We start from the raw sequence: 27,149 nt of genomic DNA on the forward strand, positions 1-27,149 counted from the left end.
CAAGCTAAAAGATGCCTTCGCCTCATCACCATTTGTCAATTTGTAGATACACATAAAACTAAATCTAATTATGCTTCGGATAATGATGAACATTATATCGATTTTTTTAGTGCAATAAAAAAAAATGTTAAAGCTAAAAAAGAAAATACGAGCATTCCAATTGAAAAATGCATGTATTCTCCAATATATGAAAATGAAGAAGACTATAGTAACGTACAGCCTGTGGATAATATAATTCAGTGCAATGCAATCAATAATATAATTGGAAGTGCTATATCATATGTTCTTCAAAAATATTATGTTTGTCAATCATGTGCAATGATACTAACAACTAATGATTGCAACCGATTTTCGATTTATACCAAAACTTTATCTTTTGGATTCTTAGAAAATCCATCCAGCTCACTCTTTAAGTATATAACTGCTGTAGAAGCACATCTTCAGGAGCATTTTAATCGTTGTGTATTACATCCTCAATTATTTAAACATTTAGTATTTATGATTGATAAATGGGTTAGTTGTACTATAAAGTTTTGTAAGTGTTGTAACGCATTTAAAAATATTGTTCATCGTTACATCTACATTCGACAAATTATTCATGTTAATAACCATAAGCAAAATATTAAACTTTTGAAACATAAATCACATGGTTCGAAAAGTTCATATAGACAATCGTTGTGTTAATATGTATATTGTTTCGCATTAAAAATTTGTTTTAATAAAAATACTTTTTCTTAATATTTTAAAAATATATTTATTTTCTTCAATTCATATTTAATAGTTTTAATTAAATCATTTGAAAAGTATTTTTCAATATAAATTTCGCCATTATAGTTCTTGAATATGTTGATGCTTCTTAACCATTTTTAAAAATATTCGAATATCCGCGAGAGCCGCCATTTTGGGGCCAAACACATGATGTGATGCGAAGACCTCCCTTGGTCCGTTCCGTTCATCCACGGACCTTGGTCTAGCCGTCCCCTGTGAACGCAATAGAGACAGGGAGATATAGCAAAAATGTGGAATCTACTTCTCAGCATTTTTGCCCCTCCCGATCTCGTACATACATTTAAATAAAATCTGGATAAGTCTGAAATAGCTTCTTCATCACCCGGCAATTCGATGGCAGTGAGATTTTCTATTAAAGAAATTATGATCTCTTTATTGCCGTTTAAAAGTGAAAAATCAATTGCTCGTGTAAAGAAAGATTTTATTTTGTCCGCTGCCTAAAAAAAATGCTATTTAGTCAACAGTATCTTTTTAACAATAACTATTGAAACTTACAAATATGTAATTGTCGAATTGACCCTTTATTCCCATAATTTGGTGTTCACCAATTTTTGTTCCTTCTGTAGGGTTGCAGGTTTTTTGTAGGAATCGCCCTCCTTTAAAAAAATCGACATAATATGTGTCGGAATCGCTGGTGCTATTAAAAGTGGTTTTCCACTTAATAAAAAAATGTAGTTGACATATAGCACCACTGCAGCGAACACCTAATCGCCTTGCAACCCCTTCAAAAATTATGGAAAAATATAGAGGCGATTTATAATAGCTTTTTAAATGCCTCTCTGTAAAGTTGATATTGGTGGTATATTCCTGTCTATTACTTATGCTTGATTTGCAGAGCACTTTAAGTAATGTAGAGCATATTGTAACTAGGATTTTTTACAGCTCTCAGAGTCCCTTTGATTATCTTGCATAACTTGATATCTCCAGAGGGCAAATTGTCCTATTGGAGTTGAGAAGAGCGGATGACTTAGCCACGATTCCTTTAATTTCTCCTTCGTCTTTTCTGCAAGATTATCTAGGAATACTAACAAGCTGTTTCCGTTTCTTGCTTCTTTGGTCTTGTTGAGTACTTCTTGCAATAGTAATCCATGCTTTTCAACAATCCTTTCTGTTGCAGGTTGCTGCATATTTACTTTCCACTTAAATATTATCCAGGTCTCCACAGCGAATTTCAATGCCGAATATACATACATTTGAAAAACCTGTACATAAATACTAAAAACTTAATTAAAGAATTATTTTGCAAATAAGTACAACAAAATATCAAAAGACACTATAGAGTTGTGACAAAAGGAATAATGCGTATAGAAAGACATAATATATATAATGGTCATCATCGAGACACCATTCTCTTTTGCAACACCTTATATAGTACAGAATATAATCAAAATCTAAATTAAAAATTAAATTACCTGCTCGCTATCCGGGTATAAAATCATTAGCTCCTTTCTAATTAAATCGAATGAAAATGGTGAAGCGCCTTCGTCAATGTTGAACATATCAACAATCTTCTTTAATTTTGAGAAGAAGCATGGAATAGTATATATGTGTTTAATCTAAAGAAAGAATTGTTACTCTTAATATAATTCATGAAATTGAACTCATAATATCTGGCCAAACTCTGCCAGCTCGAAATAGTCAGACAAAGCAAGAGAAGAATCAAGAACAGAATTTTTATAAAATTTTGAGGTCTAGTCCATAATTAAAAAGATATTAAATATTATAGTTTAAGATGTATATGTTCTATTATAAAACGATTTTTCGTGCATCAATATCTGGCTTATAAAGCAGAGTTAATAAATCTTACAACCAGTAAACATTCTCCAAAGAAATTAATTTTCATCGATAACAATTTTTTCGATAAGAACTAAGTTGTAAAATACCACGAAAGTTTTTTTTCTTCTAATAATCCTCTTTTCTCTCTAATTTTTTCGGGCTGACAATCTTTGAAGGGATTGACCATAAAAGTATATTCACACGCACACACACAATGCTTATAATTAATTGAATTATTATAAAATATGCACTGTGCCTTCTATACACGTTTACACATACATATATTTCAAAATTTACTCAAATTATAAGGAACCTTTATCATTCATTCATCTAACTTTTGGTAAAAAGAAAAAATAGAAGACAACTAAAAAAAGCAAAACATTCGTGTCATTTCTGATTTATGAATGTTACTTTGAATTTAATCAAATATACTTATATTTTTAATTACATATTCCTGCAGCAACTTAAAAGCACTTTTAACACATCAATTTATGGTATTAGTTTATATAAAAACTGACGAGATTTTCTGTATCAGGTTCTTACACCGCCGGATATAACACAGAGGTTTAAGAAGCTTTTACAAACAGCTACAACAATATGTAAAAAAAGAAATAAAAGTTTCTACTAAAATATTGAGTCTTTAAATAATAATGTTACTATGAGAATAATAAAATCTAATAACTCTATCACCCTAATAAATCTTCTTTAACTTTGCTGTTTATAATATTTTTTAATTAAGTAATATATATTGGACTAAATCGTATAACTTGTGATGGTTCTTTGTTGGCTAATTAATTCAACTCTGTAACAGTCTTGAAACTCTGCTGCCATATTTTCTTCCAATCTCTAATTTGATTTTGAGATTTGAACAACTCATCAATATAAAAATTCATCCAGGACCATCTGTGAAAAAAATTCTTCATAAATTTCAATGCCAATCCAAACAGTAGTTGAAAAAATATAGAAGATACATTTTAAGTTATCGCAGCAGTGATGGTCATTTAAGTAACAGAAAAAGGCATATAAGCCTAGATTTTTTCAACTATTGTGTCAGTCGGTGTCAGTGGCAAATAAAGGCTGTTCTATCACTAAACAGCTGCAATAGTGCAATAAGTTTACTAAAATGAATATGTGCTTGGCTTGTTTCCAACTGATTGCACTAGTTCAGCAGTGCAGGAGAAAGAAACCCATGGTACACAGTAGGAAATGGAATTGTGTGTGGTTCGGCTAGCTTAACTCTGTACTTCAACGTGGAAAATGATATATTACACTATAGCTGAACCACATACAATTCAATTTTCCACTGTGTATAATGATACATTTTAAATTATAAACTGCATAATATTAGTACAGTAAAACATTTTAAGAGACGTTGATTAACGAAAAGATATAACTTAACTAATAAATTCGGCACTTTTAAAGCATTTGCAGGAATATTTAACCATTTAAATTTGTTAAAATCAATGTAAAGCTTTTCCTATATTATCATTACACTGTAAATCTCTTATTGTTAAATTAACTAACGTTAAAATGAAACAAGTTTAATAAATTTGCATTTGATATTCATATATTAGTGAAATGTTTTATCTTCTGTGTTAATCTTTAGACATCTTATTTAATTAATTATTCCATTATAAAATTAAATTTCAAAACTAGCCTTTGGAGACACATTCTTCTAGAAACACTGTTGACTTCATTTACAATTTGATTTAGTCTTTTACACGTTAAAGATATAATGCGAAAGTCAGACGGTTTAAAAATTGTATATTCTAATATGCTACAGATTATTTCTGTTGGTAAATCAGTCAAAGTACAATTCTTGACATTTTTCACGAACATTTTAAACTGGGCTCTTACACAACTACTGAAAACGGAATGAACTAATATTGAGAGTGTGCATGAAGGGTGGGAAAAAATGGTTTATTTTGTCTCTTTGCTATTTGCTGTATATATACAGCTACAGGGGTTGTGAATCAGTAGATGCTCCGGGGCTAGAGCACCCCACGTATAAAATATATGAAACATCAAATTAATATATATATGGTTATATAGATTAGAGATCGCCACTGCATAGCTATAGAGCACATGGCAACCAACACAGTTTCATTACCGTGACTTGACGTGTTTGTTTTCATCTTTGCATTAGTGCATATGCATACTAATCGGTATACAAGTGCTTGAAATGCTTGAATTTCTATGCAGTCGAGGTAGTTATGGAGGGAAAGCAGAGCCAGGCCAGCCGAGCAATTATATATACATTATTAAAACCCGTATGCGAAATTTTAAATCCTGAATTGTCATTGGCGGTAGAGAATAGCTCCATTCGAAACAAGGAATCCTGCTTGGTCAGCTTGCTACTCAAGGCAATTAATTAACACGGTCCTAAATTACAACCAATCAAATTCGATTGTTCTGTAAACTGACCAATGAGCGTTCCGCGCGCCGGACAGTCCCATTGTCTACCGCCAGTTACAATTCAGTCTACGAAAGTCCGCGGACGGGTTGTCTTATTGTCAGTGAATCGTGTGCATCGCGTTTTCTTTTTTCGTAATCACTGACAATGTTAAGCTTTACGTAACAAAGTGAAATTATTAAAATAAAATTTATTTAAATAAGATTGATTTAAATACGCGATCTGTTTATTTGTTTCAGTAAGTAACCTCACTTTGAGGTATTAGTGCGTGTAACAAGAATCTGCGTCGTTCGTGACTTTCGTGACAGTTTAAACATCCGTGTCGCGTAGTGAAGTTTGAAAAACTTGTGTCGCTTATCGTAATTCAAAATTCGATTAGTGTGCAGTGATATTTTAAAGATCCGCATCGCGTAGTCGGCGTAGTGCGCAGTGATATTTTCAAGACCGCGTCGCGCAGTGCGTGTATACAAATAGTCCCATTTTTACAATTCGTCCCACCAAGTGCGGTTTTAAAGTGAACTTTTCGCAAGTGATTTTCTCCAATATTATCATCGCTGCCTTGGTTTCCAGCATCATGGTCATCTCAATTGTCATCCTGCAGCTGAAGCATCGATAGAATTTCGCCGAAAGAGTGAGTCCCACGGATAAAACCGTGGAAATCTTATTTATTAATCAATGGATGACAGAAAACCTACAGTAGGTTCCAGTCTGTCCTCCTTCGATTAAAATTATTTCTTGTTTTTTTGCATGTTTTCCAGGTTCGTGATTGCGACTGTAAATATTTTGCGTGTGTTTTTCTTTCAGATTTAGCTTTCCGAGATAGGTAGGCCCTTTATTTTCCCGTATGTCGGTTATGCATTATAGCTTTCGGTGTTAGGTAGGGTTTGTTTTCAGGTTCCTCACTGAGGACCGCCAGAGGAGATTGTCTTTGGCGCTACAAGCACACAACAACATGCGAATGCTATCAAGATTTTTGGATATTAGACGTATTTATTCATAGGCAAATGCTTTTATTTTAATCACACAATGCTCTTCATTATTATATTGTATTTAAAGAAATGGAGTATAATTTTTAATCCTTAGCTGCCACATTGGTGCATTTCCGACCCCATCGTATAAAAACTATATTGCTAAGCTGTTATTCACTTTATTAATTTGAAGCAAATTTTCTAATTATTGTGAGAGGTATTCTTTTAACCGCCAGTGTTGACATGTACACACAAAGTTTATGCAATATTTAAAAAAATTGTTAAAGTGAAAAAAAGCAAAAATTGAACATATTCATGTAAAAAAAATATGTCTTTTCCATTTTTTAATATGGAAAGTCAAAAATGGAATGACATACTCGTGAAATGCATATTATGAAGAAAATAAGTCGTTTAGTAGTCAACACTGAATATTTTTGTTTTTTTTTTAATTTTAAAATGATACATTTTTAGCAATAAATAACTTGATATTTTACTGCCTATTCATCATAAGTTTTGAACTTATAAGGTCCCTATTTCTTCAGCTAAAAGTGTTCATAGTAAACTTGATGACGGTTGGGGTCAAATTCACCCCACAATGGCAGCTAAAGGTTAATTAGAAAACGTTCGAATTTTTGTAAAATTATTTTAATATAATAATGAAAATGCAGGCGTGAGTGATAACAATAAAGTATGAATTTATTTTTAATTGCCGATAATTAAATCCTTGTGACATTTTAAAACTTCCGCTTCGCCTGGTGAAATTTTAAAAACCCGTGTCGCGTAGCGCCATTCAAAATTCGCGTCGTGCGCAGCAATATTTAAAATATCCGCGTTGCGCAGTGCGCCTAGTACAGGTTATATAAGATTCGCGCCCGGAAGTATCGTTTTAAAGCAAACTTTTCGCGATTGATTTTCTCCAGCATCATCATCGCTCCTTGGTCTTCAACATCATGACCATCTCCACATTGTCATCTTGCAGTTAAAGCATCGATGGAATTTCGCCGAACGAGTGAGTCCCACGGTTAAAACCGTGGAAATTTTGTTTATTAATCAAAGGATGATAGAAAACCTACCGCGAAGGTTCCATTTCTTCGATTAAAATTATTTCTTGTTTTTTGCGTGTTTCCCAGGTTCGTGATTGCGACTGTAAATATTTTGCGTGTGTTTTTCTTTCAGCTTTAGCTTTCCGAAATAGGTGGGCCCTTTAGTTTTGTGTATCGGCTATAGGCATTATAACTTTCAGTGATAGGCAAGGATTGGTGTCGTCGCTATAATTTACTGCACAAAAAAGTATCATAATACTTTTTTTAATTAAATATTTGTCATTCGTAATAATTTTGAGTAACGACTTGAATATAATTTGTGAAAGTATATTACAGTCTCTCCTAATAACCTTGCTCAGGGCGAGGGAACGTAGGAATCGAAGAGGCAATGAGTTATCTGAAGAATTTGGAAAATATATACCAAATATCTCAATTAATATATTTTTTATAAAGTATGCAAGAATAATAATTTTAAAAAGCAATGATTAACCTTTAAGCTGCCGGTAAAGTCACGTTACTATAGTAGCTTTGCAATAATCTCGGTAATGAATTAACTATATACGTATGCTGTTTATATTGATAAATCTTTGAGAAAAATAACCATTAATTTTGTATGAAAAAATGCCAGCAGTTTAAAGATTAGTCCCTTACAATGGGTACTACCTTGTCGTGGTGTAAGGGCTTAATACGCGCCCCCTCTATTCGGCCGGACAGCGTGGCTAGACCCTGGACAAATTTTTCTCACAAACACGCTGTCTACAATTCGCGCAGCTCTCATACGCAGAAAGCTGTGCCAAGTCTCATCGTGAGGTTTTACTAGACGTGCATTTTTATTGCGACGGCTGGTGAAGTCTCACATGGACTTAGCAATAGCTATGTGTTGTCAGAGCTGCACGCATTGCAGACGGGGTGGTGGTGAGAAAGTATATCCGTCCTCGATTTGGCACGGTGTTTCATAAGACCGCATTGGTGGTGCGTAGAACTAAATGTACTCTGGTGTAGGTAGTACATTCCTAGTTCCCCCTACCACCCCCCTTTATTACTAAACAGTCCTTTTAAGGGCTAGACTCCTGGGGATAGGTCGCGTCGCGGCGCGTTTAATCATTTTATATTAAAATCATCTTTTGCGACCATCGGGTCTCGTCGTCACGATTCGGGGGGTCTTAGATTCCGGTATCTCTGCCTGCATTCTCACCATAACTTATCCATAGACATACCATGGTGCTTACTGCTTGTACCCCGCATGCAATCGTCATAACATGCAAGTAATGCTTTGTTCGGGTCGGGGTTAAGTGTAGGTGGGTCAGTACTCGGCTGTTCTGGTCGCGGTGCCCCTGCCTATACGAGGCTTCGATTACTCGTCCGGTGTTATGGGTGGTACATGCATACTCCGCTGGTATGCCCATTGCCGAGTCTATGGTGTCCCTTGTTAAAATGCGGTAAATTGAGGGATTAAATTTCTTTTTGGCGATAGAACAAGATAGAAATCTCATCTTTTCCAGTATCGATTTTACATTCTATTGCAGATTGGATATTTGGACAAGATAAGACATCTATCTCGTCCTATCAAAAAAAATATAGGTTCTATCCAACATTTTGCAGCATTAGAACAAGGTGTGGGCCTGTGTCCGACTCTACGTCCCCGGCTTTCGGCCTCGATACTCAATAGTCGTTTTTTGCTTATATTCCTGTCGTATTTCGCGACCATCGGGTCTCGTCGTCATGGTTCGGGGGGTCTTAGATTCCGGTATCTCTGCCTGCATTCTCACCATAACTTGTCCATAGACATACCTTGGTGCTTACTGCTTGTACCCCGCATGCAATCGTCATAACATGCAAGTAATGCTTTGTTCGGGTCGGGGTTAAGTGTAGGTGGGTCAGTACTCGACTGTTCTGGTCGCAGAGCCCCTGCCTATACGAGGCTTCGATTACTCGTCCGGTGTTATGGGTGGTACATGCATACTCCGCTGGTATGCCCATTGCCGAGTCTATGGTGTCCCTTGTTAAAATGCGGTAAATTGAGGGATTGAATTTCTTTTTGGCGATAGAACAAGATAGAAATCTCATCTTTTCCAGTATCGAGTTTACATTCTATTGCAGATTGGATATTTGGAAAAGATAAGACTTCTATCTCGTCCTATCAAAAAAAATATAGGTTCTATCCAACATTTTGCAGCATTAGAACAAGTGTGGGCCTGTGTCCGACTCTTCGTCCCCGGCTTTCGGCCTCGACACTCAATGGCCGCTTCCGTCGCGTAGATAATAGTTATCTCGTTTAATAAAAACGTCCTCTTTTTTCCCCAGCCCCTCCTCCTCTTAAAATTTCAAAGATAAGCGAATACTATTTTATTATTTCTAATTTTTGTTAATTCAAGTACAGATGTTTTTGAAGAAGTAGACTATCGAGTGCCAACTAGAACGGACTGATACTCGTTCAGTGCCTATATAAACCCTTATTCACTTTGTCCTTGTGGATTATCGGCGTTGGCTCGTTAAGTTCACCTAATAGAGGTCCATCTTTATTGGTGTGTAAATCGTTTCCTCGACGTAGTAGTTCTTCGTGGGTCAACTCGAATCCACGCCAAGGGATAAAGAGAGTAAGGGTACTTAGTCACTGAAGAGAGTATCAGACCTGATCTAGCTGACCTTAGTGTGAATTCACATTCACTCTCGAGAGAATGAAACTTCTCAATCAACAATTGGAAAGAAGGAACAAAATTTCACTATTCTCATAATTCATATATTTGTTATTAGAATGATTGCTTAAATAATATTTTTGCTTATCCTTGAAAGTTTTAATTATTAACAGAAATGAGGAAATATTTTTTATAATCTTTCCTCATTTTAAATCAATACTTTTTTAGTCAAATATTATTAATTTCTTTTTCTATTCTAGGTAGAGAGGAAGAGGACCATTACAATATATAATACAAATGCACGTTACATTATTATATATTTATTTTAATCCTTTTAGGAATAGGCATTAATAATTTTATAATTCCCAATTTTTGTTAATTCAAGTACAGATGTTTTTGGAGAAGTAGACTCTCGAGTGCCAACTAGAACGGACTGATCCTTCTTCAGTGCCTATAAAAACCCTTATTCACTTTGTCCTTGTGGATTATCGGCGTTGGCTCGTTAAGTTCACCTAATAGAGGTCCATCTTTATTGGTGTGTAAATCGTTTCCTCGACGTAGTAGTTCTTCGTGGGTCAACTCGAATCCACGCCAAGGGATAAAGAGAGTAAGGGTACTTAGTCACTGAAGAGAGTATCAGACCTGATCTAGCTGACCTTAGTGTGAATTCACATTCACTCTCGAGAGAATAAAACTTCTCAATCAACAATTGGAAAGAAGGAACAAAATTTCACTATTCTCATAATTCATATATTTGTTATTAGAATGATTGCTTAAATAATATTTTTGCTTATCCTTGAAAGTTTTAATTATTAACAGAAATGAGGAAATATTTTTTATAATCTTTCCTCATTTTAAATCAATACTTTTTTAATCAAATATTATTAATTTCTTTTTCTATTTTAGGTGGGGCCGCGGCCTCCTCCTCATCGGTGTGCCACCTTGTCGTGGTGAGGGGGCTCACCTCTGCGGGATCCTTTCCGACTTCGTAAATGCTATACATATGCCTATTGTCGAATCGGTGAAGATCTCGTAGAGGTGCCAAGAGCACACCACACCCACCTTAAGTAAACTATAATTTTCATTTCCGTTTTGAATTAAATTATTTAATCCCAGGAAAATATTTTTGTGTAATTTTTCAATGTTTTAGTATCTAAAATAATAAAATTATATGATTCACTCGTATCATAGTTTTAGTTTAGCCAGAGATGAAACGAGAGATTGCTCATGCGGTTTGCGGGCCGCGGGATCCCGCGGCAATCCTAGCCGATAGGCGGTGCTGCTGACGATTCATCCTGATCCATCATTCCATCCTAGAGAATTGTGTATGGGTATGCAGTGTTGCCAGAAAGTAGACCGTCGATCTGCAGAATTTCCACCTCCACTTACAACCACAGATACAGGCTTGTTTGCGTGAGCCATCCCCACTTTTACCGCTGCTTGATGGTCACGAACACAAGTAGAAGCGTCCGTACATGTGTCAACTTGTACATATGTACATACCTGTACATACACTCTACACGAAGCAGAGCGATTCGACATTCTATGGGCCTTACTCATGCATAGACGTGACTCGAACTCGAGTTGAGTTTTTATACTATAGTTTACGTTACATATACTATATATTTTTGCCTGAGTCGAGCTCGAGTCACGTCTCTGAGTATGTAGTACCAGCCACCAGGGTATGAAAGTGTTCCGCTATTGATTGTGAGTACTAAAAGTCTATAGTTTATGTGACATTAAATATAGGGTTTTAGAATTCGCAGTCAATAGCGGAACACGGCCTATGTTATAGCAGAGATGAAACGGGAGTTTGCTCATGGCATTGTCCTAAAATAATCCTTGCCGGTAGGCGGCGCTGATGCTTGTTAGAAGCCGAAAATTCCATAAAACCACTAACGCCATCTGTCGGACGCGAATGAGAAGCACTTTGTTAGGCACACACCATTACTGTGGTGCGAATGCGTGTGCAACCTCCTTCGGTTACCATCGCTCAGCTTCGGACATCTTCGCTATACATCGAGTTCGAGAGAGAACGGCATAGTTTTATCGGATCTCTCTCTCCCTCTCGATCTAACTTTCGTTTAGCCGAAGAGCCGAGTAAAATTCCTTTTCGTCCTGCTTCAATCCTCCTCCATATCTTTCAAAACTCAGATTCGAGTTCGATTCCATCCAACAAATTTTTTTTTTTTTATTGTAGAATGTTTCTTTATTGCCATGAACATATTAGATTAAAAAATATGTAAAAATGGGGTTTTAATATTCCATAGTTACGATCAAAATATTCTTATAAAAATTTAATTTTTATTTCGTTATCAATTCAAATAAGTTATTAATGATTACTATAAATATTCTAAAACTATAAAAAATGGAAAAAAAAAGAGTCGAAGAGGTCTCGAACCTGGGCTCACCGGTTTCAAAAGCCGAGTACGCGTATTTGTAGCTATAAAGTTTATGCAAGTTAATCATACTTATCTTTAAGTCTCTTATAGCGCATGTGGTAAGGTCTCGGGTTTTGGAACCGGTGAGCCCAGGTTCGAGACCTCTTCGACTCTTTTTTTTTTCCATTTTTTATAATTTTAGAATGTTTATAGTAATCATTAATAACTTATTTGAATTGATAACAAAATAAAAATTAAATTTTTATAAGAATATTTTGAGCGTAACTATGGAATATTAAAACCCCATTTTACATATTTTTTAATCTAATATATTCATGGCAATAAAAACGCATTCTACAATAAAAAAAAATAAAAAAATTTATTGGATGGAATCGAACTCAAATCTGAAGTTTGAAAGATGGAGGAGGATTGAAGCAGGACGAAAAGGAATTTTACCCGGCTCTTCGGCTAAACGAAAGTTAGATCGAGAGGGAGAGAGAGATCCGATAAAACTATGCCGTTCTCTCTCGAATTCGATGTATAGCGAAGATGTCCGAAGCTGAGCGATGGTAACCGAAGGAGGTTGCACACGCATTCGCACCACAGTAATGGTGTGTGCCTAACAAAGTGCTTCTCATTCGCGTCCGACAGATGGGGTTAGTGGTTTTATGGAATTTTCGACTTCTACAAACATCAGTGCCGCCTACCGGCAAGGATTATTTTAGGACCCTGCCATGAGCAATCTCCCGTTTCATCTCTGTTACAAGTGAAAAAATCATGCGGATAATAACGATATTCTCCACCTTAGGCGTCTTGGAAACACGTTCGATATTTGCCAACATATGGATAAATTTTATGTGATAAATAAATGGATGAAACTTTTAGATCATCCTTCAGAAAAGCAAACTCTAGACAAATTTAATGACCTGGCGTTCAATTTGCTATGGTCAACTACAATACCCGAACTGGAATGCTCAAGATCTCTCGACGACTTAGTAAAGAGTATAATGATAAATTTGGAAAAAACGTGTCCCGAACATCCGATATTTGTTGTGCCTCAAAAGTAATTGAACTTTTGGCATGAGAACGGCCTTGACGATAACCAATGGAATTACATCGACTGTAGAAAAATCGCAGAAGCATTGCGTGTTACGATACTAAAATAAACATATACCGGAATATATTATCGTCGCGGAGAGACGATTCAGAATAAATGCCATAAAATTTAGTATATTGTTGGAAGCATGTGGAAGATAATTGGGGATCCGCTGTTCAACTGCTACTTATGCAGATCGCGTTTTTCTCATATTGAAAGAATGCTGCGACAACGATTCAAAGTCTGAAAACGTTTATTTGGATTTTATACATGCAGGTGAATTCTTGAAAGAAACCAACAGTCCTATAAACGGAAGAAAAGTCGGGAATTATGAATTGATAGAATTATATAACGAATAGTTTAAAAGGATTGTAAGTTTTAATTATATTATACCTATAGTATGTAAAGTTTCTGCTAAGATGCATTGTAGCATGAAAATGCATTAATTTTTAAAACAATAAGAGATATTATTTTTTTGCTGCAAATATATTTTGTAATCTTCTTGCTATTTGTATTTTGAGGGATCGTAATTAAAAAGTTGATATTTCTTTTAAATTTTGGGATAAATGAATTCTTACTTACAAATTTCTCTGTATCTATCGCAGACATATATCTTGCATAAGTCGATTATTTCAATTTAAGAAAAAATTAATTTACTTTTCTTTATTTTCAATAAATCAGCAAATGACGATGGGCTTGAAGAAGAAAAGGACAAATGAATTAATAACTTCAAATCCAAGAGCAGCTAATATGAAAAAAATCATGGAATTTTATCAGACTATGCAACCATCTTGTGATAAAATAAGCTTTTTTGAAGATGCTAAACTTAAAGCGCAGGCGATAGCAATTTGTAAGTCTCTACAGATATTATGTATCCAAAAGAAAAATAATTCTACCCGCTTGATATTTAACAAGATGTCTGAACTGAAGATTTAAAATGTTTAGATCTTACGTTTGTAGACGAATTTACGACACTTCAATCATAAATAAATATGTGTACTTAGCTTATGACTATATCTGAATCAATAGAAACGGATATTTTTACACTAGAGCATCCGTTACCCTGCTTTTTCCAGTTACCATGTAATGGGCACAGAAATTATACTGCAAAATCAAAGCATGCAGTTTATATTTGAATATAAGAATGTGGTCGAACACACATACACACAAACATACTTATGGCTATAACCGTTATATTATAGCAGAATTAAGTCTTGTGGCGTCATTAGCCTAGGTATAAACCGGTTGGACTTGGTCAGTTTATTTTGGAGAAAGCTGATTGACAGATCGCAATAGAGCATCAACGGTCCTCTCCACTAAGATCTGTGATAACTGGATGAATCGATACTTAGTTTCTCGTAAACTCCAAAATATTATTTGAATTGTCAGGTAGGTCGAAATCTTTGAAATTATTGCCGTATAGGTTGTATGATCGAGCTCTACCAATCAAGTTTGATCTAGATCTTATTGAGTTGGAGTTAGCTAAACGCACTCTAGCGATTTACGCGAACTGAACAATCGCTCTTTCACATATTATTAGAGCTCTCCTGGGACGGACGACTCTGCTCTGCCCTGCATCACCTGCCGACGTGGCTTCATCTAAGTAAGATTATTGAGAGCTTCCAAATCAAGATATTGTTTGGTTAAAATTGTCGTCCGCTAGCGTTCATAGGGACGAAATTCGAATTTGCGGTTGAAGTTCGTCCATAACTGTGAGAAAATCCCGAGTATATTATCCAGACGAGTAATATTCATCCGAATCTACTGGTTGAATTTAAATAATTCAGCAAAGTTCTATGGAGTTCGAACTATACAGTATACGCACTTTTGATTACGTCATAAAGTGTAAATATGGTATATATCTTTTTGCTGTTGAGTAAATTATTATCGATTAATGTGGGTTGTTCATTTAATAGATATTATTGGCATATACACACAAAAAGTTTATGTAGTATTTAAAAAGATTGTTTAAGCGAAAAAAGCAAAAATTGTACATTTTCATGTACAATAAGCATGACATTTCCATCTTTCATATTATCTGTCAATAATAGAATGGAATACTCTTGAAATGTATATTATATTAAGAAAAAAAAGTCGTTTAGTAATTTAAGCTGAAAAGAACATTATTTTTAACTTCAAAATGATAAATTTTTAGCAATAAATAATTTGATATTTTATTGCGTATTCACCATAAGTTTTGAACTTAAAAGGTCCCTATTTCTTTGACTATAAAAGTGTTTAAATTAAACTTGATGACGGTTGGGGTCTAACTTACCTCACAGTGACAGCTAAGGGTTAAGAATGTGAGGATATTTTAAGAATGGAAATTCTTTACGTTCTATGTGCTTTTTGTTAAATCATTCAGCAAAACAATAAAACTATTTAATGTTAATTTGTGGCAACGTATATATAATTAGGAGTGCCGCTAAACTACCTTGAAATAAGTTTAAACAAGTTTAGCACTCACAACGTTTGGAGTTTCCCCTCTTCATATCTGTCTTCAAAAATAAAAATGAAATAAAAAACAATGTACAAAGCATGAAATAGATCAATTTGCACGTAGGTAGCTTATTGGATTTTACGCGTAGTTGCTATATTAGGTATAGGCATCTCGAAAGCGGTATTCATCAGGATAGGATAATCAAATCAAATTTAGACAAATAGTAATCTCATGCTTGGGAGTCTCTGGATAAATCAATATCGTCGAATGAGGAGAGTCATGTGTAAAGAAGAGTAGTGGAATTTTGAAAACAATCCGCTCATCACACTCTCTCAATCTCTAATAATTCAATATCTTAAAAAGGAGGTACGTATACATTTAAAAATATTTTTTTCCGTTATTCTAATAAATATAGATACTTGTACCTAAAAATGAATGGTAAAAGTAAAGTCACACCTTTAGAAATTGTATAAATTTGAATAAAATTATTTCAATTTATTGTTTTTCTATAAAAAATCAACCTTAATATTAAACCACTTATCGAATAACGTGTTAAAAATTATGTAAAGAAAAGTTGTGGTTTAGTTGTTTGCTGTATTTTTATGTATAGATTCACTTTAATTTATAAACTTACGTAGGCATGTCAAAAATATGCGTTACATGAAAATTTGCACAATCATATATGTCTACATAATGACAAAAAAAATACTTACAAACCTTTGGAGCGAGTAATCTAATGTATATAATATATTATATTTATAAAATTACACTTTTCAAAGTATTTCAATTAATGCCTTCAAAATTACATTATATTTCAAGCCTCGTACTTCAGATTACAAGGTAGTATCATTCTGCCCTCACTAGTTGTCGCGACTATTCAGAGTACAATACACTCTCAGACATTAATGTCTATCTCCTTATACCACTCCCAGTCTATTCCTCGCCATGTTCCTCACTTTCATTTTGTCGCGCTAGATGTGCACACGTGTTTTTATTTTATTAAATTTATGTTACCAAAATGTCCAAGAAAAGAATGAGATTGGAAGATTTGGAGGATAGTGAGTATCACCTCTTAGAGGAGTATGAGAAATTAAAAAAGAAAATTAAAAAATTGAAAAATAAAGATGTTTCGACAATAATTACAAATCACGAAACGGATTCAACCTCCAATATGGCGGGTCAAGTACCAGAGGTTGAAGCTTGTGAGAAAAATTATGGTGAGACCCATTTTCACAGTATAGCTGGTGTGCCAGGGCGAGTACCTGGACAAATCCAGACGATAATTATTATTATTAATAATCTGGAAAATGGATAATTATCTCAACAAATAAATTGTTAATTTTTCGAATTCAGGCGTTAATGGCGGAGACCAAGTATGGATATTGGATCCAGAAAATATGCTAGACATACAAGAAAATATAGAAACGGCAAGGTCAGACTCTATCAATCCTCAAGTTAATAATCAATTTGAATTGGATTGTTTAGATGAAAGTTTGTTAGAATTGCTGGGACAAGATCCTACAGAAACAGGGAAAATTAAAATGGAATTGCATCCTTCCCTGTGGAAACGCTGGAAGTTTTGGGCAGAGTCCGGGTTACAGAAGCAGCAAAAAAGGGAGCTTGGCGATAAGTATGAGAGAACTCCTCCTTTTGAGGCTCCAAAACTCAATAAAGAAATTGCAGCTGTGCTAAAAGATTCCGGCCTTAAAAGAGACAAATATTTTTGTGATCAACCGAATTCAGTTGGGTCTGCGTTAGCTTCCTTGGGCTTAGCAATTTCATCCCTATTAAAGGAAGACAATCTGGATAAATTCCTATTGTTAGAAAGATTGGGAGTCGCAGGAAAACTGTTGTCAAACCTTTATTTTGAACTAGCTGAGGCTAGAAAAGCCTTTATTACTCCAGGTTTAAACAGGAGTTTAAAATCCCTTCTACTTGATAAGAGCTCGGATGAATGGTTATTCGGTGCCAGGTTAGCGGAAAAAGTTAAGGAAGCAAAAGCCATGGAAACACTAAAAAAGGACTTAAAGACACAGCAAAATTCTAGGAGACCATTACAGGGTTTGGTAAGAGGAAATTTAAACTACAGAGGCCCGTCTGTCAGGAGATACAACGAAGTTCAGGCGGGCTGGAAAGGGAACAATTATCGTCACCAGAACCTGAGTCAAAAATCACAGAAGGAGAATTCATACAGGGGTCGAGGACATCAGAAGAGTCGACAGAACAGAACACCTTGAATGTAAGTCTAAAAGCAGGAAGATTAAGACAGTTTTATAAAAACTGGTTAAAGGTGTCATCCGATCCGATTCTATTAAGTTTTATTAAGGGTTATAAATTAAGGTTTGCAAAGAAAATAGTGTATGTGAACGAATTTATAGAGCCTGTAAGGTCTAAATATGAAAATGAAGAAATTAGTTTAGCCTTACAATCTTTAATCGAGAAAGGAACGGTAGTACCGTGCAGGTATCGTAAGGACCAATTTTTGTCCAATTATTTTGTAATACCCAAACCGAATGGGGATAAAAGATTTATTTTAAATTTAAAAAAGTTAAACGGTTTTATAGAAACTGAACATTTTAAGATGGAGGATATTCGAGCGGCTATTAGAATAGTGGCAGAAGATTATTTTATGACTCTAATAGATCTGGAAGATGCGTATTTTTTAATCCCTATTCATGAAGATTCGAAAAAGTTTTGCGATTTAAATTTCAAGACACATTGTATGAATTTGTATGCTTACCTTTTGGTTTATGTTCAGCGCCGTGGGTATTTTCAAAAGTTATGAAACCTGTCATGGGATTATTAAGAGAAAGAGGTTTCCTATCGGTGATTTATTTAGATGACATTTTGTGCGTAGGTAGATCTAATGAAGTCTGTCAATCTAATACGGAGGAAACGATTGCACTATTAGAATTTTTGGGATTTATTGTAAATTATAAAAAGAGTGTTTTAAAACCGTCACAAAGATGTACATTTTTGGGTTTTATTATAGACTCATCATCAATGGAACTAGAATTGCCAGAAGAAAAGAAATTAAGTCTTAAAAAATTCATTAAAAATCTCATTAGTAAAGAGGAATGTTGCATAAGACATTTTGCACAATTAATAGGGATACTGGTAGCTGCAAATCAGGCTATTAAGTACTCATGGCTTTATATTAAGAGTTTAGAGAGAGAAAAATATTTGGAGTTAAGAAAGAATAGAGGAAATTATGAAGCAAATATGAAATTATCAGTTCAGGCACTAGAAGATTTAGGTTGGTGGGAAGCCAATATTTTAAATTCGTCTAATTCAACAAGGAGAGATAAGTTTGATGTAACAATTTTCACAGATGCCTCCACATCAGGTTGGGGGGCAGTATGCGATAAGATTCAACTTCATGGATTTTGGACCATGGAGGAACGTAATAAGCATATTAATTATTTAGAATTGTTAGCAATTTATAATGCGCTTACTTCATTAGAAACTTTACTTAAGGGAAAAAATGCACTTTTAAGGGTAGATAATACAACAGCAGTGGCATATGTTAATAAAATGGGCGGTGTGAGATTCAAAGATTTAAATATGTTAGCTAGAAAAATTTGGAAGTGGGCAGAATGTAATAAGGTGTGGATGTTTGCCTCGTACATACCATCTTTAGAAAATACAGGAGCCGATAGTTTATCCAGAATAGTTAATATAGATACAGAATGGGAATTGTCAGATAATTATTTTGGTAAGGTAGTAGATTTATTCGGTTTACCGGAAATAGATTTATTTGCCTCATACCAAAATAAAAAATGCAAGAAATTTTGTTCATGGTATCAAGAAGCACAAGCATGGGCCATAGATGCGTTTACAATCCCCTGGAAAAGGGTTTATTTCTATGCATTCCCACCATTTTCGATGATTTTGAGGATGATCATGAAAATTATTAATGAAAAAGCAGAGGGAATTATAGTGATACCTTATTGGCCTAGTCAAAACTGGTATCCTTTATATTTATCTATAAGACAAGAACATAGGATATGGGGTCCAGATAAAAATATGCTGTTATCTCCTTCTAGGTTGGAAGTGCATCCGCTATCGAACAAGTTGAAGTTAATTGTAGCGAAGGTATCAGGCAATTTTTTAGGAAAGGAGACATTAAAGAAGATGCGATAAAAGTAATTTTAGCTTCTCTTGCCGATAGTACTAGAAAGCAATATGACTCCAGCCTTATTAAGTGGAAGAATTTTTGTAACAAAACTGGTGAAGATCCATTTATTCTTTCTACATCAAAATTGTTTGATTTTCTTATGAAAGAATTCAAGAAGGGAGCTTCTTTTAGTGTTCTAAATACTCATAAATCGGCAGTTATGTTCATATTTCCCAATAACGATTTAGATATTAAGTTAGTTGCGAAATTTATGAGAGGAATATATAAATTAAGACCTAGTAATCCGAGATATGATTATATTTGGGATGTATCGTTGGTACTAGACAAGGTCAAAGATTGGTACCCATTAGAAGAACTGTCTCTTCAGAGTTTAACGGAAAAAGCGTTAATATTGCTGGCTTTAGCTACTGGACACAGGGTACAGTTTCGGCCATTAATCTTGCGTCAGGCGAGGGGAAGTAGAAATTAAAGGGGTGAAGGGATATCTAGGGAGTTTGTCCGTAGCTGTCAAATGGCGCGATTAACCCTCAATTATGGATTGTAAACAAAAGTAATATTTTCGGAAAACGATTGCGGAAAAGAAGGAAGAATTTTAATACATAACAGAGAAGAAGAAATATATCAAATGAGTATAAATTAATAAAAAAAATGAAAATTATTGTGAATTTTTAAGAAAATATACTTTGTGGCTATTTTATTTTTGTTACAGGTGAAATCCTGTTATGATGGCTTTCTATTAAGGAAAAAAGTTCTTATAAACAAATAAGTGCAAAAGCATTAAGATATGAAGTATTTCTGTGTGGCCCAGTCATTTCGATAATTGTGACTTAATGTTATGATAGTGAATGTGTAAGCGATTAGTGTATATACAACAAACTCTTATTGTAAATTTAATAATCTTGTATGACAATGTTTTAATTGCTATTATTTTAAATTAAAGCTAGTTTAATTAACATATTATTTTTATTTCATCCCTTTCACAAAATTCTAAACACACATGGTAATTACCTATTCTTGTAGTAGTCATATATTCGTTAAATTACTTACAGAATTACAGCTGTTTATATTTGTAAAGCATAGCTGTTTGTTGCAATGATTTTTATTATTCAATGTGAGACAAATTGCATTGGGTTTAGGCAAATGTCTTATTGATCCGCCACATCCTTCCATATCTTATGTAATATTTATTTGCCTTGTTAGTTCTTTCTTTTAGTTTTCAAAATATACCAATATTTTTTTGCTATTTTTATATACACTCAGATATGGCTATTCTATTGAATAATTAATCTTATAAATGTCAAGATGATTGGTAAACCATTGGTCTATTAAATTTGAAGAATGAACACTTGAATTATTTTACTTATAATGTTTGGCATCTCTTCCATAGGATTTATATTTGAGAGGATGTTGTTCTCCAGTACATTTAAGTATACTGCTGAAATCATCTTGCTTTTAGCTTCAAATAATTCACATTTGGATATCCTTCCTCAATATATAATACATATTTTGTTAGTCCTATTTGTTTGTGAAATTTATCTGTTCTAAAACCTTAATTAATCCAGTTACTAGATATATAAAATATCATTTGCAAAGAATTGATATCTTTCTATCAATCTTAACAATATCATAATAGATGAAATGAAATAAGTATTCTATATTCAAAATGGATATCCATGCGTGTAGTTGGAAAACTATTTGAAGCTGAAAACAAGATGAACTCAGGAGTAGTATTGTCAGATCTGTGTATATGTATAAATGAATAAAAAATTAATGTTATATGTTGTAGACTAGAAGAAAATAGTGTAACAGAGCCAAATAAATGTCGCATAAGATATGGAAGGATGTGGCGGATAAATAAGACATTTACCTAAACCCAATGCAATTTTTCTCACATTGAATAATAAAAATCATTGCAACAAAAAGCTATGCTTTACAAATATAAAACAGTTGTAATTTTGTAAGTATTTTAACGAATATATGACTACTACAAGAATAGGTAATTACCATGTGTGTTTAGAATTTTGAGAAAGGGATGAAATAAAAATAATATGTTAATTAAACTAGCTTTAATTTAAAATAATAGCAATTAAAACTGTCATACAAGATTATTAAATTTACAATAAGAGTTTGTTGTATATACACTAATCGCTTACACATTCACTATTATAACATTAAGTCACAATTATCGAAATGACTGGGCCACAAAGAAATGCTTCATATCTTAATGCTTTTGCACTTATTTGTTTATAAGAACTTTTTTCCTTAATAGAAAGCCATCATAACAGGATTTCACCTGTAACAAAAATAAAAAAACCACAAAGTATATTTTCTTAAAAATTCACAATAATTTTCATTTTTTTTATTAATTTATACTCATCTGATATATTTCTTCTTCTCTGTTATGTATTAAAATTCTTCCTTCTTTTCCGCAATCGTTTTCCGAAAACATTACTTTTGTTTACAATCCAAAATTAAGGGTTAATCGCGCCATTTGACAGCTACGGACAAACTCCCTAGATATCCCTTCACCCCTCTAATTTCTACTTCCCCTCGCCTGACGCAAGATTAATGGCCGAAACTGTACAAACTTTTGCGGCTATTAATGTTAAGAATATAGAGATAAATGAGAAAGAGTTAGTCATTAAGGTGCCAAAGTTGTTGAAAACATCTCGGCCTGGTAAATACCAACCGATGATGGTCTTACCATTTTTTGAAGACCAACCAGAGATTTGTGTTGCAAAAACCTTAGTTAAATATTTAGAGGTTACTAATCATCTAAGAGGGAAAGTAGATGAGATGTTTATCACACTTAAAAAACCATTTAGACCTGCATCATCCCAAACTATTAGTAGATGGATAAAATTTACTTTATATAAATGTGGGATAGATACATCTAAATTTAAAGCACACTCAACGAGACATGCATCAACGTCAACAGCTCTGAGGAGGGGAGTTGATATAGAGTTGATACGAAAAACTGCAGGTTGGTCAGGAAAGTCACAAGTATTTCATAGGTTTTATAATAGACCTGTCAGGTCATCTAGTAATAAGAATTTTGTATCAGCGATTTTAAAAGAGTAATATTAGTAACTGTTAAACAAGTTATTACACAGTAATGAAAAATTTATGTTTCTTTATGTTTCTTTATTTTGTGAGTAAGGATAAACTCAGAATTCATAAATTCGATTTTTTTTGTTATTGCTCTTAACATCTACCTTGTAATCTGAAGTACGAGGCTTGAAATATAATTGGAAGATCGAACGAGCTTCGCGAAGCGAAGCGAAGCGAAGCGAAGTTCGATCGAAATTATGTGAAAGCCTCGTACGAAAGATTACAAGTACCCCCCCAAATTTTACTAATCCCTACCCGATTGTAGGTTAATAACAAAAAATCTCATAATTTAGCGCTAAAAAGTGAGGAACATGGCGAGGAATAGACTGGGAGTGGTATAAGGAGATAGACATTAATGTCTGAGAGTGTATTGTACTCTGAATAGTCGCGACATCTAGTGAGGGCAGAATGATACTACCTTGTAATCTTTCGTACGAGGCTCTCACATAATTTCGATCGAACGAGCTTCGCGAAGCGAAGCTCGTTCGATCTTCCAATTATTTTTCAAAGGGTGCAGCCATTACTTTCACTCCTCATAAAAAATCACTGCTCACATTCTCGAAATTCAATTAATGCAAATATTGGATAATAAATTGCTAAATACTATTAAATTTCATGTGTGTCTGTGTAGCACTAACGAGGGCCGAATAATGACTGACTTATTGGTTTAACACTAAACCTACCAGAGCGGTCAAATGACCGCTTTTGAGGTCCGAAAAATAAATGTTTTTTAATTAATATATGATAATTATTTTGTGTTTATTGTTTATGCTAAATTCTGTATTAATTACAATCAACTGGAAAAGACTATAAAGTTTATTTCTAAAGCGGTCATTTGACTGCCATCGGTAAAAATAGGTATATATGTATAATATGTCGGTAGGTTTAGTGTTGAGTTAATCGAGTAAACAAGCATGAAGTTTTACCCTTTGTCTGTTAAAAAACTATTAGCAATAATATTTACGTTATAATTTACGCTATATATTATTCTGCCGTGCAATGAAAAAATGGGGTATCAGCATTAAACATCTTATCGACAAAATCGAAACTCTAGATGTATAACAACATTACAGATTCTGCGGTGACATCAGGGCTTTTGTGCCTGTGCTCAACAATAAGTTGTGTATTTTGAATGTGTTTGAGAATAATAGAGGAAAATTGTTCTTAAATATTATCGTAGCTGTTATTATGTAATAGATGCATTTAATACTATTCGAAAAGATATTTTGTTGAAAATGACTAAGTACTTTCAAATATGGCGCAATTTAATTAGTGAAAGACAAACAACTAATGATACATATGCAGTTGCCATAGAGATTATGGGTGAAAAATAATTTTTATCAACAACTTACTGGATAGCTGAGGTAAGACACATTTATTCTTTTATATTTAGATTTCAAAGAGAGTAAACGTAGATGAGCGACTATGTGTGTACTGCGTGTATATATAGTGTATGCACGTAGCGGTCACGCAACAACTTCAGTCAAACACACATCTACATATTTCGAAAATAACTGGATAAAATAAAAAGATGGTTTTGGTAAGTTGATGAAATAAGCTGTACATATAAGAGTACTGCACAATATAAAAAGAGGCTCCGTTTATAAAATTGAACTTTCTGATGAATGAGCCATTTCCGGTTTGGACCAGAAATGGAAAATACAACCATTCGCTCAGGATCAGTGGAATAAGTCAGGGCCTAGTCAGACACACTAGTCAGACCAGCTCTTAATTCCTTTTCCGGAGATGAGACATTTTATTTTAATTAAACACAGGAAATGGCGAGATTTAATTTTCAGATGAAAATTTATTACGCTAATAAAATATTAATCGAATGTTATAACTGTAAGTAAAGAGAAAATGCTTTAATTGCTTCAGTTTAATTATGTTATAAGTACTCTCTTGTTCAGAAAATAAATATAATAACCTTCATAATCGCTAAATTTCATTTAAGTTTATATAGGTACTGCTAAATAAAGTGGATAAGTACGAAAAACTAAAAATGCGATGGTCGACAATTAAGATTGTGATTTGTTGTTAATAGACAAAGGCAGACGAATAAATGAATCGCTCTTTCTGTATATTAACAAATCACTTGCCGATTTTCGGCTATCGTATTTTTAAAAGCTTTTCGTCCTTATCCACTTTATCTTGCTCATGGCGTTTCCCAGTGAAGAACCCGAAAAAGAAAGCCTACCTAACACCGAAAACTATAATGCCTACCAAAAATGCTATGCTAAAGGGCCTACCTATATCGGAAAACTAAACCTGAAAGAAAAATGCACGCAAAATAAATGTAATCGCATTGAAGAAGCTGAAAAACATGCAAGAAAAAGAAACAAGAAATGATTTGAACCGAAGGAGAACAGACTGGAACCTATCGGTAAGTTTTCGCTCATCCTTTGGTTGGTAAAAAAATTCCATGGTTTTATCCGTGGGACTCACTCGTTCGTCGAAATTCCACTGATGATCTTATTTGTAGGATGCGATAATGTGTGGACGACCATGGGGATGACCTTGAAACGCGTCGATGATATTACTCGCGAAATTTTTAATTTAAATTAAAACTACGCAGCGCGGGGTTTTAAACGAAATCACGCGCACTACGCAACACAGATATTTCAATTTTATTTCGCGAAGCGGGTGTTTCACTTGTTGCTATAGACACGACGAAAATTGTTTTAAATACACACAAGGTTAATAACTTACATCCAATGAGTCACTTTATTAACAATTATCTTTAATTCAATCTTTAACGTATTATTACGTAATACGATCTTGTTTGAAAATAATAATAAAATTTTTGAATAAGAAACAAAACTATTTAATTGATTAAAATTCAGAACAGCAACAATGATTTAAATTGATGATAACGATGATTTTACAAATTAACGTAACGTTTTATAGTTTCAGAAAATATTAATTCGTTTACTTCATTTGAATAAAGCCAAGTAACGTTGAAAAAAATAAGCAGATATACTATACTGAGTAGGTATAATATTATTTGGAATACTTTTTTATATTAGATTTTATATTTTTCATGAACTTTGTGTAAGTATTAATATTTATTTTCATCATTTACTAGTGTAAACCCAAGAATACCAGAAATTGAAAGAACAATAAATGAGACGAGCGTCATTATAATTATTGAACCTGTTTCAATAGCGTTTCAAAAAATTCTGAAATTATGTTTACAAAACTTAGGTGCAAAAGTACATATTGGTAAATACATTAAATTCAAATGTTAGTAAAATCAATGGTCAAAGCTTTTACTGTCTGGTATCATTTAACATAGCTCGAGTTGATAGCAGAGGAGCCCTACGGTGTTTACTAATACCTGTGCTACTTGCATGAATTATGTTGAATGCAAATATATTTTTTGTATGTCGAGTAATATCATTTTGGCTACTGAGGTGATACACTTACTTGTTATACCATTGCTGAATAAAATGGAAGGTTTATAAGCTGAACTATTTATTGCACAGCTTTTCTTTTTGGTAAATATAAAAAAAATATTCTCCTATATCTTGTATCACAAATATTATTGTCACTGTTTCACTTTTTAGCAACATGAAAAACAATGATTTTTTAGTTGATATTTAATTCAGTATACGCTATTTGTTGAAACTACTAATTTTAATAAAAATTATTAAAGATGGAATTTACTAAAAAGAGAGGATTAAAATGAAATAAAATATTAGTAACCTGTGTGTGTGTATGTAAAATATTTATGAAGCTAATAAGTTTCAAGTTTTGTACTTCACATTTTGAGAAAATACAAACTTAATGTAAAAAAGTTGTTTATTTATGTTAAAACCTTGCATATATTCGCACATGCTTTTTTTTATTGAAACTAAAATGAATGTTTTTATTTTCAGAAATATTCGGTCTATAGGGTAATTCAGTTATTGGGTTTGTTTTTTTGACCTGCACAGCTGCATTAGTTCAATGAGTTAGAGTGAGAAAACAATATGTTTGTCTTATTTCAACTAATTACACCAGTTCGATAGTGCAGCGAAAAAAAACAGACCTATTGTGTCACAGAAATGCATGACATCCAATAGTTATCATCTTAAAAAAATATTTTTGGTACAATTTTCTTGATTTCCACAAAATCATAAAATGCTACTATAATGGTTTGACCTTGAAATAGCACACTTAATGATTATATGAAACTTTCTTTGAATTTCTTAAATGGAACAACTTATTTTTTATCTTATATTGCTATAGATCATCTTGACGGCTTTTTCAAATTGCACTCTTTTTGTTTAATTTCATTAAATCATGTACGTTATATTGGATTAGCGTTCATATGTATATAGTTAATTTTTTTTAAGTAGTGTCCGTTACTGTTACGC

The 27,149-nt window shown here is 33.5% G+C and overlaps 1 protein-coding gene across 1 annotated transcript; it reads left to right on the top strand.

The window, feature by feature from the left end:
• The first annotated feature begins 18,335 nt into the window (after nucleotides 1-18,335).
• On the top strand, nucleotides 18,336-19,685 carry LOC136778721 (uncharacterized). Its single transcript, XM_066735818.1, has one exon. The coding sequence runs from the start codon at nucleotides 18,336-18,338 to the stop codon at nucleotides 19,683-19,685; it is 1,350 nt and encodes a 449-aa protein (XP_066591915.1).
• Nucleotides 19,686-27,149: the final 7,464 nt, after the last annotated feature.

Source organism: Prorops nasuta, unplaced genomic scaffold, assembly GCF_024137725.1.
Source record: "Prorops nasuta isolate Cenicafe-Biocafe unplaced genomic scaffold, Cenicafe_Pnas_1.2 PNAS00014, whole genome shotgun sequence".
Classification (NCBI taxonomy): Eukaryota; Metazoa; Arthropoda; class Insecta; order Hymenoptera; family Bethylidae; genus Prorops; species Prorops nasuta.

What these genes read in the sequence shown, in the direction of transcription:
- LOC136778721 (XM_066735818.1), top strand. Translation starts at nt 18,336, where the DNA reads ATGGGATTATTAAGAGAAAGAGGTTTCCTATCGGTGATTTATTTAGAT.